Consider the following 16,934-nt stretch of genomic DNA (forward strand, 5'->3'; position numbering starts at 1 on the left):
TAACAGTTATCTGTGTGACATCAAACAGACCACGATTTACAGAATATTGTAATAAGAATGTAATAAGCAATAACAAAAAGAGTACAGGAGTCTATCACAGGTTGAGGATCGTACATCAGTATATACTATGTGTGTATTGCCAGCCTGTGGTGGGCCTGAGCTGTGTTTGTGCATGAGGCAGCCAGAGATAATGGCGTGACTGGGAAAAACAGGAGTCCAAACCACAAACTGTTATTCCAGCTGTAACAGTCCCGGCAGCCTGGGAAAGCAGCCCTGCAGATTGTTTACAGTGATTGTTTATTGGAGGTCTGCAAAAATGCAAACTTGTTCTGTTACATGATGCTCAAGATTCTTTTTCCTGATGTTTCCATAAGCAGTATTGGCCCATATCCTTACTGTGCAAGAATACATTCAGCATATCCTAATTTCATATTTTTGTCTTTAAGTCACTTTGATAAAAAAGGTTTAAGTATAAAGTTGTGTTTTTTACATCAGCTGAGTCTTCTGTAAACAGCACATGGCTCCATCAGATCCACAGAGAACACAAAACAGGAAGACATTCAAGTCAAAATGTGATTAAACCTGTCAAAGAAGCAACACCTACAGCACAGCCAAGACCCACCAAGTTCACCACAGAGGGAGAGCCAGAGGATCATCTTTACATCACACACATCCACAGGCAAACACACACATCGGAGATGCTGTGAGAAGAGGTTGACAGTGGCCTGTGTGCACAGCTGAGGCTACTGAGTAAGGTTAAAGGTTTGTGGTGACTGACGTCACCGAGAGGAAAAAGGGTGTGACTTTTCCCCTCGCTTACATTCAATACTTCCTCTGGATGACCGTGGATTAAACGATGAGTTTAAGAACAAAAAAACAATCTGGTTTTAAGAAAATTATGCAATATCTTTATGTTATTTATGTGTAAAACAGGGCAGATAATTATGTTCACACAGCCAAATGATAAATGAGAAAAATACTATTAAAAATGTGTTAATATATTCCCCCTTTTATGAGAATAGACAAATCATTAGATGCATCTTTCAACAAAAGTCCAAGTTGACTCGATACCTTTCTGATAGCACAGAAGCATCTTAACAGAGCTTTTATTTGGTTCAATTAAATTGTTCTGATGTCCCTTAACTGGTATCTTAATTTCCTTAAATTCATTCTTTTACAATTGACTTTGGTTTGAACTTTTATTGACATACCAGGTGACAGACAGGGTTGATAAAGTCCACAAAAAATGTATGGATTCTGGTTTATGACATTTATGACGATTTCTGCCTGAGCTGCTTAAAAAGTTCATTCAGAAAACAAAGCAAGGACTTTATTAAGGTGACTTTTCGTAAGACAGGTAGTGGACATTGCCTACTGTAAACTGAGTTGGGGTGGGGCATACTAAAGTAATTATGACTGGATAGTCCAGGGTCCATGCATAATAACAAGGCAGTGCACTCCTTGGACCTCAGCAGCTGCATAATGGATTAGACGTGTAATTGCATTTGTAAATTGAAATCCCTGACAGGAAAAAGGGGCTGGATAGAACAGATTAGCTTCGCCAGATACTTTGACGTGCTGCAGCATTGATGAGGCAGACACCATCAGATTGCTTTCAACAGAGAAATATACCATATTAAGGCAATTAAAACAAAGCTTTGATTGTAGCCACTAAAAAATGTAAACACATTTGTAAATTCAAACTAAAGACAGATGACAGGGGAAAAATTCTGAGAAATATTCAGAAAAGTGAGTATCTGTGTCCTCTTGTGAACTAGGCCTGTATAAAAAATAACAGCATATCAACTCCTCTTAGATGAAAATGATTAACATTTTATTAATTCAAACAAGCAGAAAAAACAGAATAGATGCTACGTGTTTTACACATAATAATTATTATAACACATGCACTAGAATTATTAAATAATGTGAAATTGTTAGATAACTTGTAAAAATACAAATTAAATAATAAGTAGTAAATTGTAAAATATAAGTCAATTAACCCAACAAACCCTGTTTAAAATAAAATCAAACAGGGAAGAGGAGTAACCAGAGCAGTTTGGTCTAGAAGACAACATCGAGTATCTTTGGGGAGCGCGAGGATCTTTGAAATAAAGGACAGAATTTCCATATCTGTAATAATGTGGGGGAATATATCTTAATTTTATATCGAATACATTCTCTAACATTAAAAGCCTTGTCTTGAAGCAGGAGGTGTAATAATAAACAGAAGGAAATGAGCTAAAACAGTCATGTCTCATCTGCACAGCGCCCCCTGCATCAGTGTTTGCAGTGCGCTGGCGTGCAGGAGGACGTGCATGCACGCGAGCAACAGATCTGAGCGCATGCGCAATTCATTGTTTTGACTGAAAATGCCGTCGGTTTCGAAAACGGCGGCCAATGCGTCCCCTCAAACCGAGAAACCTACCCACTATACGTAAGTAAAGCTGTTGCAAAGAAACAACATAATAGCTCGTTGCCGGAAATGTTACGTGCACGTGTAGCTATGCGCGTTTGCATTTCTTGCATTCCTCAACTCTTGTGTGTGTGTTAAAACATGGTGCTTTTCCTGGCTTTGTGACTGCCTAACGTTACATAGCAAACAGCGACTGCACGCTAACGACAGCAGCCCCAGTGTGGGAAACTCGGACATCTTAAATCTATTTATTGATAAGCCAGTTGTTAACTGAATCGTCTAACATTGTTTTACAGAGTTAAGTGATAATTTAGAATTATCCCTGAAATGTTATACCGTCAACTAGGTCCGCTAAACGATTAGCCAGGAACTCGCTATCCAGTCTGCTTGTAAATAGCTCGGCCTTATTTTGAGTTCCCTCTTGCTACGCACATTTATACACGTACGCTCAGGGGCTTTCAACAAGTGTTACGCCGAAAACTTACGTAGGTTGCTCTGTGAATACGAGGCTAACGCTAGTGACCCAAAATATATAGTAGGCTACAACACTAGCAGTACACGACACTTGAACGTCTCTTAACTTTTTCCTTTCTTTCGATTCATTTCTTTGTTAATAGTTATTTACAAATCCGAGTCTTGACACTATTTCTTGGTTTCCTTTTATTGTTTCAGATACTTGAAGGAGTTCAGGACAGAGCAGTGCCCGTTGTTCCTCCAGCACAAGTGTACGCAGCACAGACCCTTTACGTGCTTTCATTGGCATTTTCTCAACCAGCGGCGAAGACGACCCATCAGAAGAAGAGACGGAACTTTTAACTACAGCCCCGACGTTTACTGCACGAAATACGACGAGACCACAGGCATCTGCCCCGATGGAGATGAGTAAGTCCCTGTTTCAGTCAGTGACATCATTCAGCCTCTGTGTCGTGATGCAGCTGCTGACAAATGTTTTGTTGATATATTTGAATGAGGACCATTGTAGCTTAATGAACTAAATCTGAGCTTGCATCAAACCATTTGCACGAACATTATGAATTTAGTTTAGAGGGACATTGAATCGTTGATACATAAGTGTTTCTGTTGTCCCTAGGCTGCCCTTCTGTGGCTTTGGTCTGTCTTCATTGTTAGAAATGCTGTTTACGTAGTTCTGGTTTCTTTGAATAAGTGGAACATAACTGTTTCTTACAGTGATGTAAACAATCTCTGTGATACTAACACTTTTCCATTATATTATGTATCATACAAATTAAGGAGGGATTGTTGCATGACTAACTGTAGCGATGTTTGCAGGGGAATGAAGACATTTGTTTTAATAATGTTTTTGCATTTTTGAGGAGATTAAAACTTTTCTTTTAATTTTGCATAATTATCTCATACATAAGAGCGGTTGTAAAGCTAATCGATGTCAGAGCGGTTTATTTTAAAATGTCCACCTTAAAAGCGTTGTGTGCTGACACATTTCCAGCACTGAAGGGATGGATAAGATAGGAACATAAGTTTGGAGTGCAATATGCAGAAAAAGATCATTGTTATTTTGCAGTTTACTTGTTAACACTTGCTGTTTGTTTGGTTTTTGCTTGGAGACCAATAGCTATCATTTATTTCCCCTATCACAAAAGTTTTATGTATTTTTTACGTATGCAATCATAAAAAGGCCCCCTCTTTGACCTTTGTGTGGTTGCATACATGCGTATGTAGAGTACGCCCCCTTTATTTGGTATAAATGCACCTCTTTGTCTTTGAAAACAAGCTAAATGTTGTCTCTGTCCTCTCCAGCATTAAATTCACTGGTGCTACTAATATTTTCATCTGATTAGAACATATGATTTGTCAATAATATTTGTAAGTTCTTTCAAAAATTTCCCCCAGTGTGAATAAGATACGATTTCCGTTTGTGTTTTTCTGACATGTGCTTATATGTGATTTTTTTTTTAATGAAATATGTGTGCTCTTATTATTTTTATTCTAACAACCAGGAAAATATACTCCAAACGTGTGGTGGCTGGCTTGTGGCTTTAAAAGAGTCAAGCGTTTAAATTCTTATTAAACTGTCACACAGAAACTAAATATATGAATATATGACAAGGAGTGGCCATGGCAGGTAGCATATAAGGAGAACAGCTTTTTCCTGTGACTAGGAATAAAAATGGCACAGCAGCTAATTGAGCCCCACATAGAAATTAAGAAAAAAAAAAGAAAAAAGATTATTATACTAATGGAAAATGAACTACTGCAATCCGTACAGTTTCTCCTCTGCCAATGGCAGCTATTTCTGTATGACCTTATGTGTTGCTATAGCAACTGTTGCTACTCAAGAAAGGAAAAATTGTTTCGTGAAGAGCCTTATTGGCCATATGTTTCTTGAGGCATAGCTGGTGTTGGCCCTGCATTCAAAGAAGAATGTTATTAATGATTGAGAATGTGTGCAGCTGCAAGACTTCCCCTATTTTATAACAATTTATAATCTGTGTGGTTTCATAATGATTTGCGTGGACGAGTGTTGCGGTGCAGTGCCTGTGTCATGCTGTGAACAGTTGAATGATATGAGACACGCCGCCTGCACAGGCATCTTAAAGTTATAATATACATTTACATCTTCAACTTGGAAGAAGATCAAACAATTCAAAACATATTTGTGCTATTTTTTTATGATTTTATTGGACATAGTTGAGGTTTAGGCGTTGGTTTTTCTGCATTCATATAATGTTTTGTCAAATAATCTTTATTCAAATGTTTTATTCAGATCAACTGATGAAATATTTCAATGTTGTGTACTTGCTTCTTTAGCTGCCCGTATTTACACCGGACCACTGGTGACACAGAGCGCAAGTACCATCTCCGCTACTACAAGACTGGCACTTGTATCCATGAGACAGACGCTCGAGGGCATTGTGTGAAGAATGGCCTCCACTGTGCTTTTGCTCACGGGCTACATGATCTGCGACCTCCAGTCTATGATATCAGGTGACATACAAAGCAAATAATGGCCTCTGTTTCCCCTGCAAAACTTTTCACTCACAAGACTCACAATGACACGAACAAACCAGCCAATGTCGACTTAATAAAAACAGAATACGATTATTATTGTAGGGATTTAATGGATCACCGGGCTCACTGTTAAGTGTATAACTGGATTTTTAGGGCTTGGCTCTTTGAATTGTAAACTTGGCCCTCTGTTGCTGAGCAAGTCTGAGTGAAGTCAGCTGACAGCAGGACTTCAAACAAAGGGTTTACTGAATGTGAATTTCGGAGTTACAGTGATAAACTTCTTTATAATTCTTACCTTGTATTTACTGAATTGGTATCTTGATAGTATTTAAATATTATTATTGTTATTTATGTTGTGTAAGAGTGTTCAGCTAGAAGATATTTTTGTAACTTTTTGAGGATTGAGGATAAAAGTAACATGTTTTTGTTACAGAGAAATTCAAGCACAAGAGGCCCTTCAGAATGGACAGTTGGGATCTGGGGAAGGTATTCCTGATCTGCAGCCAGGTGTGTTAGCCAGCCAAGCTATGATTGAGAAAACTCTCACAGAAGACCCCCGGTGGCAAGGTGAGAAACCCCCCAAACACTCTTTGCTGTTCGCAAAATAAAAGTCGAATGATACTATACTTTGCACTTTTTGTTTCTGCAGACACCAACTTTGTTTTAGCCAACTATAAAACAGATCAGTGTACTAAGCCCCCAAGACTATGCAGACAGGGCTACGCTTGCCCCCACTACCACAACAGTAGAGATCGCAGACGAAACCCGAGGAAGTTCAAATACAGGTAAGACATGCCTCAGGTGAAAACCCATGGTATTAAGTTATGTTATTGTAGTGGTTAAAATGTTCTGATTTTGTGAATGCAGGTCCACTCCTTGCCCTAATGTCAAACATGGGGATGAATGGGGCGAGCCCTCAAAGTGTGACAGTGGAGACAGTTGCCAGTATTGTCACTCTCGCACTGAACAGCAGTTTCACCCAGAGGTGAGTGCATTTTATTATCTTAATATCCACAGGTGGAGAATAGTTGTCTCCCTCACAATAATGAATGACAATTGAAATAGTTAAAGAGAAATAAGTAGCAAAGTTGATCATTTTTGACGATTTTAAGATATTGTATTTATGAAGTTTTTATGTTTTGTTTATGCCATTGTAGTTCAACTGGTGTAGTTTTTCTAGACCTATTTTAAAGTTACACATAACTTTGTATCTCATTGGATTGTGATTTCTTTTTCTTTCTCCAAGATCTACAAATCTACCAAATGCAATGATATGCGACAAACTGGATACTGTCCCAGAGGACCCTTTTGTGCATTTGCACATGTGGAAAGTAAGTAAAAGTTTGTCTTAATACTGTCTCGCTGATCGCGTACAGAATTACAAGGGTTTGAAATGTTCACTTGTGTTTTAGCATTTCATTTACACACTGAAGTTATCTTGGTTTCCCCAAAGTTTAATAATGCCCTTTTAGGGCCTGTGTCCACTAATGGCGCATTTTGCGCTGGCAGCACCTATTTTTTTAATAAATAACCAATGCAGTTTCAGCGCTCTGTGTCCTCAGCGCAAAATCACCCTCGGCGTCAGCTGCGCTCACAAAATAGTTCAACTTTCGTCAATGTCACTTGTCCACCAATCAGATATCAGCTTTGTCAACAACAATGGTGGAGGCGAAGCTAATCCTTTTCTTTTTTCCTGGGTACATTTTCCAGGTGTGGAGTTGCTGCTAATGCCAGGACACGATTCCTTTCCATTGTTTTTATGTTCTGTTTTTTAAAATGTCCTTGAATCAAAGCAGATATTAAGCATACAGAGCAATTTAAAACAGACTTAAAGATCACTACCAAGGGAAGCGAAGGTGCCGGCAGACAACTTTTATAACCTAGCTACAGTAAACGATTGTGAGAAGTGTCTGAAATTGAGGTTGTGAGCGCTGCCAGCGCAAAATCAGCGTTAGTGGACACAGGCCCAGTTAATTTAAATGTGCTAATATAATTAGATATTGGCTGCTGTTAAACTGTTTGTTTATTCTCTAAGTGAAGATTGAATATTTATGTCAATGCTTTCAGGAATTCCCTCTACAGAAGAGACCATGAGCTCATTGCTCACAGTGATACAGTCCAATTCGCAGTCCCAGCTGGGCTCTCAGCAGTATTCAGAGTGTCCGGTCAGTGAGTGGAACAGTGGAGGCAACTCCACCAACAACACAACCAGTAGCAACGGACAAGTAGGAAGTGTACGTCTTCTGTGCTGCTACTTCAGCTTCAACTGGAAATGTATCAAATTCAACTTTAGTTGTAGTAGACACGCTCTCATTTTCAGTTTTTATTCATGGTTTTATTTTTCAATTTGCCATTGCTGTTATTTTCTTTCACTGTTTTACATTTCACAACATTATTTAAAAAGAATGGAGGAAATTTCTCATTAATAAAATAATACAGTAAATACAGCTAGTTTCATTAACAGTTACAAGAGATTCTCATGTCTTGTAGTCCTCCCCTCAGGTCCATTAACAATAATTTTTTTTATTTGCTATTTTGATCATTTAATTAAGACCATATGCACTTGTCTTTCCCAGGTTTCATGTTCTAATAGCTCAACTGTAACTCCAAGCTCAGGAAGCGACAGTTTGTTATCCCCAGTGGGATCCATCTGCAGGCCCAAATCCTTAACTAACAGTAGTTTATGTTCAGAGTCCACCACATCCAGTGCCTCATCTCTGACGTCTTACTATCCTAAAGCTCCGGGCTTTGAACGTGAGGATCAGGTACACATGCTGACTGCTCTACTTGGCTTTAGAGTGAACACAACACAAAGACAGCTTAGGCCTTTATGCTCAATGTACCACTGTCAATCATTTTGAATCACTGTTTTATTGATTTGTCATTCATATCATTTTCATTTTATCACTTTGAGTTTTATTCAAATGAATGTTAATGTTTTGAGGACTTGATGATTTGGCAACAAAGTTCTCATTTGTTCTGCCCAATGACTGTATATATAGATGGACGATGCAGCTCTCATTGTACGGAATTGAAGCCAGAATAGCCCCCGTGATAGGCACTGCCATCTTGAGATGGTGACGTCATTTGGAGCCAGAGTCTGCGCAGTAGAGATCGGCGGGTGGCGCCATCGTAGCCACTTCCGCTAACCAAAACACACACTGAAGTTACCGAAAAAAACAGCACGCTGGCGTATTTAACAGCAGAACAGCTTCTTGTGTTGGTCTGAAGCAGACCTTCACAGATATGAAAACTTCAATGACTGTAGTGATTGTTTTAGTTTCCACTTGAGGTTCCTCCTCTACTCTTCTAATCCGGGAACAGATCAGCAGCAGGAGCCGTATTGGTCAACAGAGCTGTCAATCTTCCTTTTGACAGCATCAAATAACTAATTAAAAATTCAACTTGTCAAAAAAAAGAACACTGACGTAAATCAGCATGATAAGAACCAACTATAATGACAGAAACCATGTTTGAGAAACATTTACGTGGCGTGTATTTTGATTTTATAGTTCGACCCATGTCCCATCTGTTAACTTGGAGGAGGCGGGCTTTATGACCTATACTGCAGCCAGTCAGCAGGGGGCACTCGAAGTGTTTTGACTTCACTTTTAGGGAGCTGTCATGTCGTCCATCTTTTTATACAGTCTATGGTTCAGCCTTACTAAGTGATGATGGTGTATTTTGTAAAAGGTGATATGTTTAAGTCAAGTCACATGATCAGTTAAAGGCAAAAAAGCCTATTTTAAAGAAGTAGCTGTTTGGATGTGTAACGTGATGAGTAATGAGTCGCTGAAACATTGTTTCTGTGTGATTTGATCATTTTTAGATAAAGAACAAGGGACAGATGGATCACAAATTGATGGACCAAGAAAAACAGGTACATTGGCATTGTCCTTATTACTTATTACATTGTTATATGATATTAAATCTATTAATTTAACATGGAAATTGGATTTAAACAAACACCTTCTGTGCATTTTTTTAGACCCAAAACACTGTATTCTCTGCGGTGAACCCTTTGGCATCGAGCTTTACTTCCAGTATAACATCCAGCTTGGCTTCTAGTATCGGCTCAGATAGTTCCTCACCCACCACCTTATCAACGATGAATGCAAAAGCCACTCCTTTCTACCCTGGGAGCAACACAGTGGAGTCTGTTATAGGTATGTGTATGTAAAGTAGACTTATACCAGTTTAGCTGAACACTGCCACAGTGTAGTTTGTTGTTAAAAGTCAGCCAGGTGTATTTTGTTTCCCCTCAGGATCCGCTCTGGACTTAAACTTCAGTGACATTAACGTTGCATCTCTTGATAAGGAGTTAGAGGAGCAAGACAACAGTGTGGGATTGGCAAGTAAGGATACCTAGATTGTTAAAGTTCTTTTAGTCTCATAATTACTTGCTTTTAAATTACTGTAAAAGCAACAACAGTATACATTTGTTCCCCACAGGTCAGAGGGTGCTAGGTGGATCAGCTCCTGTTAACATTCCCGGCTCCCTGGCTCGATCGTCCTCCTTTAATTCCTCGTCATCGCTCTCCACCTCCCCGCTGAGCTCCCTCTCCCAGTCTCTGTCGCAGTCCCTGCTGTCAGGGACGGTATCGCAGCAGAATCAACCTTCAAACATGTTAGCTAAGCAAGAGCATGGCCTCCTGGGAACACCCACCTCCTCTTCCCAGAACTCTTTGGGTAAGCTGATAGCATCAGACATTTAGCTCCTAGTCGGCTGGAAGCCTGTAAATACATTTTAATCTTATATGTCCATGAAAAAATGTTTTATTTTTATACTGATGTATTTTTTTCTATTGTAGGAGTGTGTTCAGACAGCTCGACTTAAACAACTAACTAGACTTTTTGCTTGTTTTACACATCACACACACTCAGGCTTGAACGGAGGGGCTAGCAGCATTTGGGATTTTGTAAGTGGCAGCTTTTCTCCGAGTCCATCTCCAGTTTTCAGCAGCCTCACCTCCGCAACCAGCAGCGCAGATCTTGCCCGCCTTTTCAGAGAGCTGGACGAGGCCAAGAGGAAGATCAAACAATGGGAGGAGGCCTGGCATCAGGTCAAACAGGTCAGCTAACGAATGAATTCTCATTGCATGTCTTATTTTATCAGCGTGATTATTCATGTACAGTGAGTTTTTGTATACTTTGTTCTAGGCCTGTGAAGCTTGCCAGAAAGAAGCTCATGAAGCAAAGGAACAAGCGAAAACAGCCGAGTCGGAGCGTCAGCTGGCAGAACAGAAATGGGAGGAGACGGATCGCAAGCTCAAAGAGCTCCAAGGGGACTTTGATGCGCTTTGTCGCACCCCTGGAAACCCTCTTCTACGTAGCTACGGAGAGCTGGAGCAGCTCCCCTTGTCAAAGCTTCACTCCATCCAGAGTCAGCTGCGTAATGACCTAGACCTTATAGACGGGGTAAGAAAGACTAGATCACACACAGCATTTCATCAGTAGCATGTGCATAGTTTCAAAACGGTTTATCAGGCTATCATTCAGATCCACGCTTTGTCATCAAGCATGCTAATCTGAAAAGTCTGCATGAACTGTGTCCCTAAGTTGCAGCTGATATTCGCTCTTTTCTCCCCCAACAGGTAATATATATGCTTCAGTCAAAGAAATGTATAGTTTGCCAAAAGCATGATCGTTGCATTGTTCTGCAGCCTTGCCAACATTATGTACTCTGTGAGAACTGTGCACCTAGTAAATCAGAATGTCCCTACTGTAGAACGAAAATACTGAAGTGGTGATGTACAATTACTAAAGGTACTATTTAAAGAATTAGCCCTTTGAAAAACTACTAATAGATATTACACTTTCTAAATAGCAATGTCTGTTTCATACGGTGATTTAATTAATTTAGAATACAATGATGTTTGACTGACACAAATAGTGTTATGAATTAGACTGTGTACAGGTGATTCAATAATTAGAATCTTTGCTCATTTTATGTGCACATTACCTCGGTCAAACAGGTAGCTTACCAAACACCCACATCGCAATATTACAATCACAACATTTAAATGTGTTGCGAAGCTTATACTTAAATCTTCAACCATGATTTAGACGCTTTTCATTTATTTACACTTGTTATCAACACCTTTTGACTCAATGCATCATGCAAATGTGCTCAAACAAAATGCAGATATGCATTGCCAACCTGACATATTGCTCTTAAAGTAAAACAAAGTTTCACTTTTTAATAAGAAATTGCAAACAGTATCAATGAAACACAGAAAAATAACTGAGCTTGCGTTTGTATTTCTGCCTGTTTTGCTGTTTATAGATCGGGCATACTGCACATAGGAAATAATGTTGTGTCGTGACGTCTTAACTAAATGCACTTAAAGTCCACCTAGAGGAAATTAGAAGGCAAGTTAATCCCTTTAACTTTGATATTATTTCCTTATGAAAAGAGCTACGTAACCAGTTTTAAAAATACTCTCATGTCCTCTCTATACTATATTTCTTACAGTAATTTTCCGGAATTAAGGTTGGATAAAGTTTGATAAACACAATACCCTACTCGAGAGGTAGTTGCATCTGGAATTTGAAAATACAAACGTTCCCGTTTGGGATCAAAACAATTTGACACAATTAAAATAAAAGGATGGCGGTTGATATTTTACCACAATGGCAGGTGTGAGTTTTAGTTTGGGATCTTCATTACAAGAGCTCACTGTGTAAATGTGGGAAACAAACTATGAGGAATCGATGAGTCACACTGAAGCAGTCTGGTGATGTTAAACATAAAATGAGCAAAAACTCAAAGTGGATATTTTGTTATTTAAAGAGGAACGCATCAAAATAAAAACTTTGGAGCAAAATAAAAGTTTTAGTTTTAACCTAATAAGTCTGTAGTACTCAAACCCTTTACAGAACATGCAGCGTTTGTAACTGACGTGTAAAAAAAAAAAAGTTGCAGTTCAACTTCATTGTACAAAAAGGCACTTGAACGTTTCGAGGCTGAATGATGAATACAAACACTATGAGGAGTAATTGATGAAGAATTAGTGATCAGCCACCAGTTAGAACTTTTAATGCAGATTTGTACCTTATTTTACATTTACTGATTTATTACTCCTGAAACACACGTGTATGTGTAAATCAGACTAAACATGAGAACAACATTCTGCTGTGTTCCTCTTTAAGTAAAGCCACTTTTCTTCAACCCTAAATTTCCATATTTTCAGTCAGGCATCATCATTTTGACCAACCTTCTGAAGAATTTTCATTTCTAACTTAAGCACTTTGTTGACCTGGGACTTTATTAAAGGGTATATAGAAATTTGCTTTAAGCTGCTTTGTAGGTTTTCTTTTGTCTTTTTTTAGATTTGTAATTTTGTTTTTCTATATATAAGCTAATACCTGAAGCTTTCGTGTCTACTGTGAAACATCGTTTGAATATTTCATGTTTCCTATTGTTAAATCATGGCATGGTTCTACATATTATTAAGATTTAATAGAAAAGTACTTAATAGTTTCTACTTTCATAGTTAGATTTATAAAATTTCAATCAAATAAGTGCTAACTAAAAATGCATTTTAGGCATAACCAGCAGCTGTTATATCAGTAAGGCACATGCTACGTGTTAAGGCTGTTATTCAATCAGTTAGTTTTGTTTTGTAGAGATTTCTATAGCCTAGCCATTAGGGAAGCATGTATTGTATTTGCTAAAAGCCTGAAATGGTGATTTTTGTAGGAATCTAGCCTCTTGACCTCGTCAAGAACATATCGGCCTCTAACTCTAAAGTGCCTTAGTTGAAAGGTCATGTGTAGAATCGTCCGAGCAAACACAAGTAGTCGAAGCTTGAGCACAGGTTTCTGCAGAACGTGTCTTTTTAACTTTGCAGAAGCGTTGATGTGTGTAGAACTATATGTGTATATATCTAAATATTTGCCGGTGTATTTGGCCCGATCCCATTAAGTATTTCTGCTGAAGATAGTTAAAAACAAACATTGTCAGTGCCTGTGTCCTGACTTCAACCTTCGAGATGAACCTCCCCTCCCTCCTCCAAGTACCCCCCTTACTCATTCCTTGGTCGTGGTGCTCTTTTGGTGCAGCTTCAGTCTTTGAAATTAGTTTTTTCAATTGAACGTTTGGGAGTATGCAAACATAGGACACATGAATTTGTATTGCAACATATAAAAATGCTTTTTAAACATTTCAGTTCCTTTAGTTTTCTTGTAATAATTCTGCAGCGAATGAAGAATTCTGTAGTTAAACTTGTAAGTCAGATTGTGCATAGGGTTTGTGCTTTGGTTCGTCTAATTGCAATGACCTTCTACTGTGTTAAAAACTCTTTTTATTCTTGCTTTAAGATTCTATAGAAAATCATGTATCTCCAGGTACACCTTTTGCTACTTATAAATATGGGGAAATGCATTGTTTACATTCACGTACATGACAAATAAGCAACTCAGAGGAAAATATCCAGAAAAGTTATGGTATTTTAGCGTTTTCATGATTATATTACAGCATTAAAGGCAGGCTAAACTCTTCTGGTATTGCATGTTATGCGATATATAAACCAGCTACAAAAAAGAAAAAAGAAAAAAAATTCGCACTGTGTCTCACTGCCAGAATATTTGTATTGATTATTTTTAGTGTAGTAAAGGCTAATAACTTCTGCAAGCTTCGCTGCTACTGGAAAATGTATTAATGTAGTTTCTTGTTAAACATTTAGATGTTTGAATGTTGTGCATCCACAGCTCAGATTTCAGAAACACAATCTGTCTTCTGCATCCAATTTGACAAATCTTTATTTGATTGACTTCTTCATTTGTAAATCCATTTGAGTCAAAGTTTGAGTACTTTTGTAAACCACTTAGAATGATGTCACAGACCTGTACTGCTGTAGATTGTCCCTTTTTTTTAATTGATTAAAGTTAAATGTATTTGTGTTGGACTTGTTCCCACCCCCATACACTGGATGACAGTGTACAGTGCAGCTAATTTCACAGGATCCTTTGGTCTATTATGTTTTGCCTGTGAAGCCAATTGAATTTATGATGTCTAGTGTAATAATCTAAAAATGAACCAAAGTGGTGTTCCTATCGCTGTCCAAAAATGTATTCGAAAGGGAAAAATTCACCCTGGAAGAGAATTTAGATCCTTGCTACGGTGTAGGACTGATCACAGTGAACATGCATAGAGTTAAAAATGGCAGGTCAGAGCAGCGAGGCCATCCAGAGGAAAGTGAACAAAGTCCAGTGTGAGTGGCAGGAATTCAGTTGTTGGTTTTCATATTTCATTCAGTAAGGACATACAGAATGTCCTCTTAGTGAGTAAACAACAGGACTATGCCAATGGCTTCTGCTCACATTAATGGACTAGAGCCCATCTTTTGCAATTTTACCAAAGACCTGTACTTTTGTTATTTCTTTGTACCACATTTCATCATTCGTTTGATTTCAGTATAAACCTAAAATGATTTAAAAAGTAATCACCTAGTACCTTAAATAGTTATTGTTCATTAACAGTAATTAATGGAATCTTTTTCTATCTAAAGTTAGTGAGTCGATACACAAATGATCAAAAATGCATGGGTCAGATCCTTAAAAAAAAGTGTATTTGTATATTTGATTTATGTTCAGTATACATTGACGTTTATGGCAGGTTTGTGCAATACTGGCGAGCACATGCTGTCCTTAAGCGAGGATCAGTGTCGAATTTAATTGTTGTCTACAGTGAAGGAATGTCAAAGGTGATGACATTTGTGCTTCTGAAGTGGCCATATAAACTTCACTACAGCTGTGTTTTGAAGTTAATTTTGTTTGTTGATTTTGCTTAACTACATAATCTCAATCACTTTGAATATTGGTGGTTATGCATTATATGCTGTTATGATAGGCCTGCAGTGACTGTAAGGTGCTTTCTTTCTCTCTGATCTTAGTTTGTTTTATTTGTATCTTAAAGCCGTGGTCCAAATTAGTTTTCCTTTTTTTGTAAAATGACAGGGGACAGATGATGATTGTGACACACATTAATGGCAAATACAGACGTAACTGAAACTGTGTTGTTTATATAATTTGTCGTTGGCCCTCAGTTTCTCTCAAATTCAAGTTTTTTTAAAAACAAATCAAACATTCACTCGGAAAGCACAGCTCGTATTTCTTTACATTTCTATTGATTTATTAAATTTCTATCGGACCAATTACACTCTCAAGTACATCTGTGCCTTTAATAAACACATCATGTTGATTGGTATCAAGAGAATATGCCTCTGAGACAGATGACAAAATAAGATCAGTTTAATTAGACTCAAAATTCCAGTGCCTTAAAGTGTTTTTATGGACCACAATGTGATTACTAAATCATCTTTGCATTTGGACCACTTGAGCTGAAAGGAAAAAAGGTAAATGAGCTTCACTTGTCCCGCAGGAGGAAGCAGAGCTTAGAGGTGACTGATAGATGTGTGTCTCGGTCTGTGTTTGCCATACGATTCAGAAGAACGCAGCAATACTGAAACAGTTTTGATCTCAATTAGTCATTTGGCACCAAAAACGTGTAGTTTGTAAAGAAAAGCACCAAATGGGAAGAATCTTGTAAATGAACTGTAGTTGATGTATCATTATGCTCTGCATTGAAATAGTTTAATCTATTTTGCATTATTGTTAGTTGTTGTGTTGTCTTTCTGTTTTTAATATTATGAAAATGGAGCCTGAAGATTTATGCAATCTTGTACATGTATATGAGTATGATATATGGAGCTGTCAAATTAAGTAAAGTACTAGTACGACACGTGTTGTCAACAGTAAATAATCTGAATGTGGAGCCAGCTGTTCCATAAACTTTAGAACATTTCAGTAGAAATGTTATTTTAACATTGAAGCCCTGAAATATTGAATGTATTGTTCTAAATTAAATATTCAATGAATAGGTCACTGGATATTATGGAGCGCAGTTAATTTCATTATGATGTAGCATCTAGTTGTAAACTGCTATTCAATAAAACTTATTAGAACTAAAACAAATGCAAGTTTTCAAGTTTCTATTTGTCAGCCAGAAGTGGAAATATGAGGAAAGAAATGTGTTTTTCTCAGGGTAATACAGTGATTTCATAGAGAATGTGTTAAATCTGAGGAAACTGCATTTCATGAATTTATTTACTCAATGTCAGTGGGTTTAGATATTATTTATAGAATAAAAAATATGTCCCATACTTTGTGACAAGCTGTATCGATATGTAGGAAATTCTCTACTGATAACCGTAGAAATGATTCTGTTGGTATATTGATATTTTTTGTGTTGTGAACACAAAAATAGGTGCAAGTCTTAGAATACTAGATTTTTCTTTTCTACATTGAGGATTGTGTACCGCATATTTTCTGTAGTGTATTACTAGTTTGTTAACACTTGTTAAATTGTTACACTACAGTTATGCAATGGTTTACAGAGTTCACAAAATTATTTTTATCATCTTGAGAATTAAAATAATTTTTCATCTGAAATGTGTGGCTGCTCTTTGTCTCAAAATTAAAGGATTTCTTGGAATGCTGCCTGTGCCTGAAAAGAAAAGTGGACATC

General features: G+C 37.7%; 1 protein-coding gene across 3 annotated transcripts; it reads left to right on the top strand.

The window, feature by feature from the left end:
• The first annotated feature begins 2,351 nt into the window (after positions 1 to 2,351).
• On the top strand, positions 2,352 to 16,852 carry unkl (unk like zinc finger). Of its 3 annotated transcripts, none has more exons than XM_069674116.1 (16): positions 2,352 to 2,437; positions 3,089 to 3,298; positions 5,204 to 5,380; positions 5,838 to 5,971; positions 6,054 to 6,189; positions 6,272 to 6,389; positions 6,651 to 6,735; positions 7,472 to 7,638; positions 7,981 to 8,169; positions 9,234 to 9,284; positions 9,393 to 9,570; positions 9,649 to 9,759; positions 9,857 to 10,093; positions 10,289 to 10,476; positions 10,565 to 10,822; positions 10,999 to 16,852. In XM_069674116.1, the coding sequence occupies exons 1-16, from the start codon at positions 2,373 to 2,375 to the stop codon at positions 11,152 to 11,154; spliced, it is 2,460 nt and encodes an 819-aa protein (XP_069530217.1). In that variant the 5' UTR covers positions 2,352 to 2,372; the 3' UTR covers positions 11,155 to 16,852. The 3 variants fall into 3 exon arrangements, with proteins under 3 accessions (XP_069530217.1, XP_069530218.1, XP_069530219.1); XM_069674117.1 differs by having other exon boundaries at positions 9,670 to 9,759; XM_069674118.1 differs by lacking the exon at positions 7,981 to 8,169.
• The last annotated feature ends 82 nt before the right edge of the window (positions 16,853 to 16,934 follow it).

The sequence above is a fragment of the Semicossyphus pulcher genome, unplaced genomic scaffold (genome assembly GCF_022749685.1).
Source record: "Semicossyphus pulcher isolate SPU_LCO1_2020_fin unplaced genomic scaffold, fSemPul1.0.p SCAF_23, whole genome shotgun sequence".
NCBI lineage: Eukaryota > Metazoa > Chordata > Actinopteri > Labriformes > Labridae > Semicossyphus > Semicossyphus pulcher.

What these genes read in the sequence shown, in the direction of transcription:
- unkl (XM_069674116.1), top strand. Translation starts at nt 2,373, where the DNA reads ATGCCGTCGGTTTCGAAAACGGCGGCCAATGCGTCCCCTCAAACCGAG. An exon ending in AACAGCAGTTTCACCCAGAG is followed by an intron (nt 6,390 to 6,650) that starts GTGAGTGCATTT and finishes TCTTTCTCCAAG; the next exon opens with ATCTACAAATCTACCAAATG. An exon ending in CAACAGTGTGGGATTGGCAA is followed by an intron (nt 9,760 to 9,856) that starts GTAAGGATACCT and finishes TGTTCCCCACAG; the next exon opens with GTCAGAGGGTGCTAGGTGGA.